General features: G+C 42.2%; 2 protein-coding genes across 3 annotated transcripts; one reads left to right on the plus strand and one right to left on the minus strand.

Moving 5' to 3' along the window:
- Positions 1–30: 30 nt before the first annotated feature.
- Positions 31–3,369, minus strand: LOC101759002. Of its 2 annotated transcripts, XM_004957289.4 has the most exons (7): positions 3,173–3,369; positions 2,666–2,775; positions 1,630–1,779; positions 1,278–1,537; positions 880–1,035; positions 505–621; positions 31–403 (listed from the first exon to the last, which is right to left on the minus strand). In XM_004957289.4, exons 1-7 carry the CDS (start codon positions 3,303–3,305, stop codon positions 370–372), a joined length of 960 nt encoding a protein of 319 aa, XP_004957346.1. In that variant the 5' UTR covers positions 3,306–3,369; the 3' UTR covers positions 31–369. The 2 variants fall into 2 exon arrangements, with proteins under 2 accessions (XP_004957346.1, XP_004957345.1); XM_004957288.4 differs by having other exon boundaries at positions 35–621.
- A 41-nt stretch (positions 3,370–3,410) lies between these two features.
- LOC101759665 lies at positions 3,411–6,207 on the plus strand. Its single transcript, XM_004957290.2, has 8 exons — positions 3,411–3,556; positions 4,144–4,250; positions 4,467–4,516; positions 4,609–4,691; positions 4,796–4,904; positions 5,130–5,143; positions 5,248–5,349; positions 5,776–6,207. The coding sequence occupies exons 1-8, from the start codon at positions 3,482–3,484 to the stop codon at positions 5,893–5,895; spliced, it is 660 nt and encodes a 219-aa protein (XP_004957347.1). The 5' UTR covers positions 3,411–3,481; the 3' UTR covers positions 5,896–6,207.
- The last annotated feature ends 3,935 nt before the right edge of the window (positions 6,208–10,142 follow it).

Genomic DNA, 10,142 nt, shown 5'->3' on the forward strand with positions numbered 1-10,142 from the left:
TTGGGTTACATCTTTAAAAAAAAACGCCAGTTTGGGTTCAGGTTAAATGGGAACTCTTTTCCATTTAAAAAGGATAGTTGGGTTTGGAGATTCAAAGGTTCAATGGGGCAGTATACAACACGTCAACACCAACGATTAAAAAGTACTCCACGTTCCTGGCACTTGTACTCCATGCAGATTGAAATTTCAAAACAAAAACTCGAGTACAGTATAACCTCATGGATGTTTATTTAGATAATGGGGGATGAACTCCGGCTTCTACATCCATCACTTGCATGTATGCTTCATTTCTTGCTGTGTGTACCCAGGAGCTGAAGCAAGTCAACTGGTCAAGGCCCACAAATCTGCACGGGCCTTTGGGCTCATGTTTCAGGGTGGCAACGCTTCTGATATGTCGCAGGTCCTTGTAGAAGAGTTTATCAAGCTGTAAAAGTGCATCCTATATTCCTGACCAACTATAACACAATGACCTGCGATTGGCTCTGAAAAACCTCAACCTCTAACCTCATGGATGCCCAGACTTGGTTGCATCGGCTGAGCTTCTCACTCATGCGAGCTATAAATGATTTGGCCCATGGCTCTTCTTCACGCCTCATGCTCAGGCCGCAGGGAACTGAAAAACTGGCAACCATGTAACAGTTAGTTTATAAGTGACCGTGTAAGATTCCACTCCGAAGGACCAAAAAAGTGCTGCTGGGCACAGCTGCACTAAAGGATACCACAAGAATTAGAAAAGAGACAATACAATCACATGTATAATGATAGCGCATATGTATGAGAAATGCAGGTTACAGAATTTCTTTTTTGTTTTCCCTCATGCAATAAGAAAGGTGTAAACACAAGCATGTAACAGTAGCAAAAGTTTACAATGCACTTTACCTCATCAGTTCCTCTTCTGATTGTTTGCCACCTGACTGACAACTTCCGCACACATATACTCGGTAGATATGCAGAGAGTGCATGGAGAGATTCTGTATAGCCGCCTCAGCACTTCCATTGCGGAACAAATATGTTACCGGATAACCTAAAAGCCACCTGCCAACATTGAAACATAAAACATGTCATTCATCACGAGCAAATCAAATGTCAAATTTCATCAATATAAGAATGGCAGACACATATTTAGATGTTTATAGAACTAGTAAAATGAATGAAGCTGCCATATTTTTATAGAGATGCCGTGCAGTTTTTTTTCCCTCCAAATGTTCAAATAATGGTTTAATTGGACTATGAATTCCTTGGTTACAGTTTTGATGACATAGAGAACCAGAAATTACCCATTCAGAGAGGGCAAGGCAATTTGGGTGGTCTCGAGGAAGGCACTCAGATCAACCAGCAGTAAGGTTCTGTTGTCATTGTGATTGTCAGTGCACTCCCCATCAATAGTTCTCTCTGGAAGTCCTGACATTTGCTTTGTTATTCCAGGTCGAATGACAGGCGCATCTACAGCTTTGTCAACAGGGTATTTAGCTGAAAATCGATCTTGGATAGATAACATCTCCAGAACAGTGTCATTCGCTTCTATGTTTGTAAGCAGCTGAACACAAACAACTTTTTAGTAATAAGAAACATGATAGATTCACCATAGTAGGCAACAAATAGAAAAGTATGATCCAAGAAGGTAAATACTTTGCAACAGCTTTTCTCTAGGTCCATGAAAGCTAGCTGGTGCTGTGACCTTTCTTTTGGCGATGCATGTTCAGCAAGTCCTTTAATATGGATCAAGTAAAGCATATCATTAATAACCATTACTCGAAGTGGACTCAATATGCTTGTTTCCTGCAAGTCAAGCATAATATTAACATGACTGAAATGTTTCAAAAAGCACTAGGCGCTAGGCAGGCAATCATGCTCCACCTAGTGCCTAGGTGGTTGAGTTTTTTTGCTCAGTTGGAGCAGTGACTTGTTAAACAAAAGGAACATGCCATATTATAACAAAGAATTCGGATGCACCCAATGAGTTCTGTGACCATAGTTCATCTTCCTCCATGTCTAATTTATTTCAGTTCATACTTGGGGTCAAGGTCTAAATCACTCTAGGCACAAAAGGAATATGCCATATTACAACAAAGGAATTCACCTAGCACCACTTTTTTAAACAGAGACTGAACTTATCCAGATGAATATATAGGATGTAATCCAAAATTCCAAATAAGCTCTAGTATAGATAGTAGATTGGTCCTGGAAGCAGTTGAAAACTGAACCAGATCACAGGTCAAAAGTACACCATAACATTTATTAAAAGATAGAGGGTGTTTAATCAAAAGCAATTAAAGACCAACATTCAAGACAATGGTCCTAAATGTACTGTTGGATGGCTGAGCAATATAAGAACTTCTAGTCACTATTGAGATCCATAGAACGTATATCTATTGGCCCAAGGACACAGCCTTCCAAGGAACAAGGGCTTGCCTGGTGGCTCAAGGTAAAAGCTTAATCAAATGCGCATATGCATGGAACTTCACCAAACAGTGAGTGGAAACAGAATGTTGTAATGTGACTTGTAATGAAATGACACTGCAAATCGCATTATTATCTCCAGCAATTGTTTATCATCAGTGAGATGATGACAATCACCAGAACAAAATGTTTTATATGCAATACCTGATTCTGTGTGTTAAACTAGTACAGTTAAATACTTAATCCATCAAAGTCGTGAAATTACCTGCCGGGCATGATGCAGCAGGCTGCAAAGATTCTCTTGTAGCTGAGGCATCGTGCCACCATAGTCCATGAGTACCACAGGCCGCAACCCGGTGCACAGAAAGAGGATATCTGGCAGGCGTTTAGTTTGTTCATCAATATACTAGTAATATAATCGATATGATACCGCTCACTCTCCTCACATGTAAATTTGCAACCAGCATATTTTCATCAAACCTCTAACCTCTTGCAAGATGCAACTACTGACCAAGTTTCCTACAACTACAGTAGTCGAAACAGAAGGTTAGCTTAAAGCCTTAAACCAAGGTGGATCATGTAATGGTCTAGTGGATGAATTGGCTCCTGCAATTGGGCGAGGTTAAAATTTCATCAATAAAAAAAAAGAATACAATTTTAGCAGCAGACTAGAAAGGCAGCATGGAACTGACGAATTAAGAAATGGGACTCTTGCCAACAGCAAAGCCTAAATACAGAGATTTGAAAACTGAGCACGTGAGTGAGCACTGACCGTTGAGGAGGCGGCGCTTGGAGCCGGGGCGGAGGCGCCACCTGATGCGCATCGCGCACGCCTCCACCACCCGCAGCATCTCCTCGTATGCCCCCGCCCCCGCCTCCGCCTCCGCCGCCGCCGCCGCTTCCATCGCCGCCGCGGAAGAAGTGAAGCCGCTCACGAGGCCATTTCCTCCGCCCTGTATGGAACCAACGGCTAGGATGATACAAGAGCGAGAGACATCTCCTCTCTTGACTCTATATCAACCGTCCGATCCCCGATCCACGGGCTGCCTCAGAGCTGGGAAGGGGAACTTCCGGAGGGGCAATGGAGTTATCCACTCCCATCGGGAGCTCACTTGCTACGCCGGCGGCCATGGCCCTCGTCAGGCCCAACCCGAAGGTGAGTGACACCCTCAATCGGATACTGCCTCTTGAGGCCGGATCTTCCTCTGCGTGTTTGCAAGGATAATCTCGGTTGTATTTGGCACTTTCTGGTAATTCTGCTAGAATGGTTCAGATTAGGATAAGATATTTCATTCGTATCTTGGCCCGGTCCGCGGGCAAGCTGTAGTTTTGGTTTAGTTACTTCGTTTCCTGTTTCTGCTTGGACTTTGGAAGAAAATTAGGGTTCAGTCTTCAGTGATTATTTTGCATGGGGAAGCGTGTGCACAAAACTCAAGCAGTTTAGCTGAGTCCTGAATTGCTTGAGTCATTCCCCAAAATTTGGTATGAAGAAGCACGGAAAGCAGTACTGATTTCGTTTTATTCGCCAACTACGAAAGGCTTACAAGCCTAAAACACGTTCAGACTTCAGAGAGGCAAACATTGTTGCAAATTAATTTATGTATGTATGGCAATTTGCTTGAGAAGATTACTGAAGGGATAATTCAGTCTTGCATCACTTAGATTTTTATCTCTTAGTATTACTTTTCCTACTTCAGCTCATATCTTGAGAATTACAATCTGGATATGCGGGTTGTCCTGCAGATAACAAATCATACATGTGTCAGGGGGATGCGACTTCAATGTCAATTTTCTCATAGACTACGATCTGTAGCCTCTTTGATGGTGTTAAACACGCAACCTTCACAAGGGTAGGTTGTTTGTGGTGCCTTACTAACTTTTCTTTTGACATATACAGTTGCTTTCCTTTTTGCCTTAAAACTGCAGTTAGGGATGACCTAGCAATGATCAAATCAGTGACAATCGGTTGAATCTATTTCTCTTATGCTACATTAAATTACAGAGGTGATATTTTGTCCGTAATGCTAATGAGTACTCTGGAATTTCTTATGTAAATTCTCTTGCAGAATCAACCGGAAAGATTGTGGTTTGCTACAGGCAGCATCTTCAGTACAGCGTACGTCTATGCCTCTTACTGATTCCTTGAAACTGTATATGTTCTGAAAATCCTAGAGTGTTGACTTATCAGTCATTCGTTTGAATTATCAGGTACAGAAAACCTGACACAGTCATCAGTATCTTTCAAAGACTTCTGTGTTTCAGTGTGTACTGAAGAGGGTGGTCTGATAAAGGTTAGCTAGTATTTTACTGTCAGTAATGTGTGGAAGGTGTCAATGAATCCTTAATTATTTTGACCAATCTCTTCTTGATTTTATATTTCTTAAAAAAAATGCAGATAAAAGTAAATGTATCCGGTACAATGACAGATTCTATCTTTGAGAAAGTTTTGACAAAGAAGGTTGCTGCTGCACAACCCCTTCCTGGCTTTCGACAAATGAAAGGAGGTATACTCTTATAGCTTTTACAGGCCCTGATTTCTGTCCATCGTTTGGCAATCATATAGTTTTGCCTGCAACTGTGCTCGTGTCATATCGGTTAAGCTAAATAAAACATTTTAATGTCTTGTTGTTTGTATATTATACTTTGTGTTGTTTAATAGGCCATAGGAACCTAACACTGCCTACCTTTGTTGGCATTGTCTTCCACATGGTGCTACCTTAATCATTCAGGGAAAACTCCAGATGTAAGTCCCCATTCAAAAGTTATGCTTTCAGTTTATATCTGCCTGAACCCTTTGCACATAGGTAAAAGTTGGTCTAACTTACTAATTACTCTTGCGTGCTGAAGGTACCGAAAGAAGTAGCTCTACACTTGATTGGTCCATCAAAAGTGAAGAAAGAAACCATCAAGAAAATTATAAATTGCACCGTTGCTGAGTATGTTCAAAAGGTATCTATTATTCCAAAACTCTCTGAATGTAAATGTGAAATCGTTGGTCATGCTTCCTTGAGGATATTTTATATGAGGTTCAGTTTTATGTGGTGTAACTCAAGGGTAGTTTCTGTTGTCTATTTGTTGGGGGGTAAGAAGCAACTCAATCTGCATCTTATTATCTATATTACTTTTTGTCATTTCTGATCTTCATGCAGCCATTCTTTATTACTGTTTTATTGTTTTTTCAATGATGGCAATTTTTATGACAACTTGTTAGAGCCAGCAATCTTACATTGGATAAATCCTTGGGGAAAATTTTTATTACAGATAGATCTTTTATTAAACACCAAGCATCAGTGTTTAGACATATTTTCGATCAGATTTCCAGTCATCTCAATTTTGCCCAAACATGTTTGCATGTTTCTCACTGCTTTACTACAGGAGGGCCTGACTGCATCGAAGAATCTGAAAGTTGAGCAAAGCTATGAAGAGCTTGAAGCAGCATTTGAACCGGGAAAAGAATTTTGCTTTGACGCCATGGTTCAAATTACAATAAGCTGATGCATCAAGGGTAGTGCTACCTAGGGATGACCTCTGCCACTGCAAGGCGACACCTGAACCTCCGCTGATCACCAGCCGCTTTCACCATTACAACCTTATAGATAGTTGTTAAGAAATGCTTTCAGGTGAAGCAAAAGTAGGCAAGATATCATTTTTTGTCTGGTAGATATCTTGTCATTTATATGCATGGCAGGAGGACATGTTCTCATATTTCTTATGTAATAATGTTCTCATTTATACCATGAATCAATACAACTAATTGAGAAGAAAAAGATTTATAACAAAATAATCAATTTTCGTTTTGCATGACCATCAATCAACTGTTTAATTGGACATTATAAGAAAAAAATAACTGTTTAATTGAAGAGCATTGCTCTTGTACCCACGTGCCACTCGTAACTTTGCATCAGCTTTTGCTAGGATATTGGAGATGCGTCTTTTCATCACTAGTCACACACGGCTTTACTCCCTCGCTCTGCAAATTAACGCTTGGTTTGGTCTACATATACCCTGCTCTATCTTGGCTTTTCTTCTTCCTTGTGATTTGTGATTCCATACGCATATCCATCATTTGTATGAGGTGCAATTACATGCTTTATATAGTCTTGAAACAAGAGAGACAAAGTGAAAAATAAGGATGATGAAGAGGTTAACCAGAGGTGGGAGTGCCGACGAACAGGAGGTTGCTTTTCTTGTTCCTTGTAATTTATAGAGTTGCGGTAATGCTTGGGTTAGTGCATAGTGAGAGCTAGCCATATGGGGAAAGATTGATTGATCGGAATGGAAGACGCCAGGAGGACTCGCGTAAGCCTTGAAGAGAAGTGTTGCACTTTTAGGCTTAGTTTGGAAACTAATCAAGGGGATTTGAGTGGCAGTTGCTTTTCCCGCCGGCTGCTATTTGGGAAGAAAATTGGGTGGAGACCGGATGCAAAACGCATCCAGTGCGTACCCAGTCCCGTCGGCCGCCGCGTGGGCAGCGCTTCAATCTTACGGACTGCGTCGCGATACTGGATCGGCTCCAGGAGAGACTCACGTACGCGGCTCGGCTTCAGGAGAGACTCGGCTGGCAAGTGCGTTGGGCGAGGGATATCAACACGTGAGCCGCCGCCTCCTCCATCTGCCCCTGCCGCCACTGTGATCTCCTGGCACCTCCCCGACATCTTCGGCTTCGTCTGGCGCCTCACCGACATCTTCGGCTCTTCCTCCCCGACGTCCTGGCCGCCTGCCATCACGCCGCCGTCAGCGCCGGCGTGCACTTGCTGCTGCCATTGCAGGTGCTCGTGCAGACCACCAGCGCCGTGTTTAACTTGTGGACACATGCTGGGTCTTCAAACCTCAACTGAATGCACAAGGCATGTTCGACGGTTTGCCTCACACGAACTCCAGCTCGCCGGGCCCATGGAGCTCTGGATCCAGGATGGCAACGATGTCAGGCTCGCATTATCGGTAAGCGCAGAAGTTCGTTTTGCCCCTACGAGTGTGTAAATTGTAATGCTCTTGTTCTGGTCGGTATTGAATTGTGTATCTGTGATCCTTGGTCTCTATGTGAGAGTCTAGATTGAAATGGTGTGATTTGCTGATTGCTAAGGGTAAGGCCTGCTCATCCGAAGACATCAAAATTGAAATCGGGATATAGCATGAACTGGTGATAGAATAAGATAAGAACATTAAGATCAGGGAGTTAAAGCTAAATGTTTTGGTTTACTACGCATGATGCAGCTAGCAGTATTAGCTTTTGAATTCCTTGCCTTAAGAAATAACTTGGATAATTCTGATATCCTAACTTAGAAATTTAAAGTACGTATTCTCTGATGTACATATTCTCTGATGCATCTGAGGCTGGCAACTGCTACCTGGGACTCATGCAAGACCATCTATGTATTTAGCCAAGTAAATTATTCAGACCTATTATTGATATGAATTATGCAGACCTATTAGCTTAAACCTTTACCATAATAAATACTAAATTTTAATGTTTGATTTTCTCTGCAGCATGATGTGGATGCGGGAACCTTGAAGAAAGTTGTTCTGTCTGATGGTGCAGTGGTAACAGTGAACTCCAGCATCTTTGGTAATACGTAGGTGACAGTACCTTTTTTCTACACGCAGGTGACAGTGGAGATGAAAGGAGACTCACACCTGAAAAACCTAGTTGAGAAGCTGAAAGCTGCTGGTGTCCAACACAAGCTGTGCAAGTGAGAACGTCCGTCCATTCTTCTTAGTCGCTGGATAGCACTAGAAAACGAAAGCAAGTCTGATCCATGCAGGATGAAATTGTGTTTTTTTTATTGTAAAATTGTCCAAACATTATACACTAATCAAATTGTGGATGGATGACAGATCAATTTGTGATGTAAATTACTGGTTTGTGACATGATTGACACTTTGAGATCATCTATAAACTGAAGCAAAATGATGTATTATATCATCAGTGATGTGGGGCTTCTTCCATGGATGTTCTGTCATTTGGATATTCTGAAATACAAGCACGAGTGATTCCGATGCAAGACTGATATTCTGAAAAAATGAAAGCAAGACTGATTCCGATGCAACATAAGACATCAAGTAAAATTCATTATTACACCATAATAAAATCTAGGGCAAATAATAAAATCCCACATCACAAATGATTCAATAGATTCATTAAATATCAATGCAACCCCAAATATTGTGATGGTTTGTTCTAAGGATCGGAGCAAAAGGCATCTCAAACTTATTAGTCTAAAATGTAGTGTCAAATGACACAACATCACCAAAGCATTTGTAGTCCATAATAGATTGACCATCTGCCCAGAAAAAATTTGCTATCTGACCATCTTTGTCATCTACCTGAACGGCATAAAAAAATGTAGGATCCTGTGACTGTTTGTTTCTCAGGTATTCTACCAGTGTCTGTACATCATTGGCTTCTAAGTACTTTCTACGCTCACGTCCAATCTCGTTATTGCAATCCATTTTTGCAAAAGGCACTTTGTCGGCTCCTCCGTAAAACTGCTTCATGAACTTATACACCTGGGCTGGCTTCATCCCGGCATCTCGTATCTGGCCAATTAGCATCATGTCTGCTTCAGTGACACGTCGTTGGGATCTCAGCTTGTGCGACTTATCTGGACTAGCAAGGTAATGATTATGTTCAGTTACAATCTTTTGCACTGTCCAAATCCCCTCTCTGCTGACACTAAACTGAACACGAGCATCACAACCTGTCCTTGTAGTGTCTTTTGATGACTCGGTTTGCCGATGTCCTTAGCTACTGCAAACTATATATTTCTGAGATATACTACCATCCACTCTACGCTTTGTATTGCTCTTTCTAACACTGAACCCAACCTTACCAACATATGTGTTATACATCTCAAAGGCTTGTTCCTCTGATTCAAAATTCATTCCAACTTCAGGAGTGATCCCAACTTTATCTGCCACCTATTGTAAAATGAGATGATGATTAATTATTCAGTCATGTTATGCATGATCGTACCAAAATAGATGAGTAATAACATGTGATGTATTTGTATTATCGTATAAATAAACATACGATGACCCTACCTGTGATGGCTGCTCTCTATCGACTCCATGACCACCGTCAGCGATTGCATCATCCTCATGCGCATCTGAGGTTGTCTGCTGTGAGCCTGTATCATGCGCTTTGTTAATTTATTTCTTCTTTGCATTGATAGTTTGGAAGGAGCAGGAGAATAGGGAGTTCTTCAAGACGTACAAGAAGGATCGTCCGGGAGAAGAGTCGACGCAAAAGAATCCATCTGACAAGAAGCCTTCCGCTCCCAAGAGCTCAGAGCTTCAAACGAGGATAGGCAGATGGAGTTCTGCCGGTGATGCGTCACGAAACTGTCTCCGGTGGTGCGATCAGTCCTTTGGGTACTCTGCAGGCGATTTAGTAGCTCGTGTAAATCAGAAATTCAGAATGAATTGCACAACGCTGATGGTTGCAAAGATAAATATTTTTTAACCATAACAGAGACTTACTTTCGTTGAGCTCTTGAGGCAGGAGGCTGTTCTTGGGTGCGTCGCCGGTCCACCGGCCAGATGAAGGAGGTGGCGCGTCGGGCCAGATGGAGGTGGCGGCATCGCCGGTCCGCTAGCCAGATGGATGAGGTGGCGGCAACCCAGATGCAGGCGGTGGTGGCGGCGGCGCGTTGCGAGGCGTCAAAGGGCAAAAACAGAGACTTGCGAAAGGGATCTGTAGTTCTGTACGTGTACTGCCCCTTCGTGATCTTTGGGCCAATCAC

The sequence above is a fragment of the Setaria italica genome, chromosome II (assembly GCF_000263155.2).
Source record: "Setaria italica strain Yugu1 chromosome II, Setaria_italica_v2.0, whole genome shotgun sequence".
NCBI classification, from domain to species: domain Eukaryota; kingdom Viridiplantae; phylum Streptophyta; class Magnoliopsida; order Poales; family Poaceae; genus Setaria; species Setaria italica.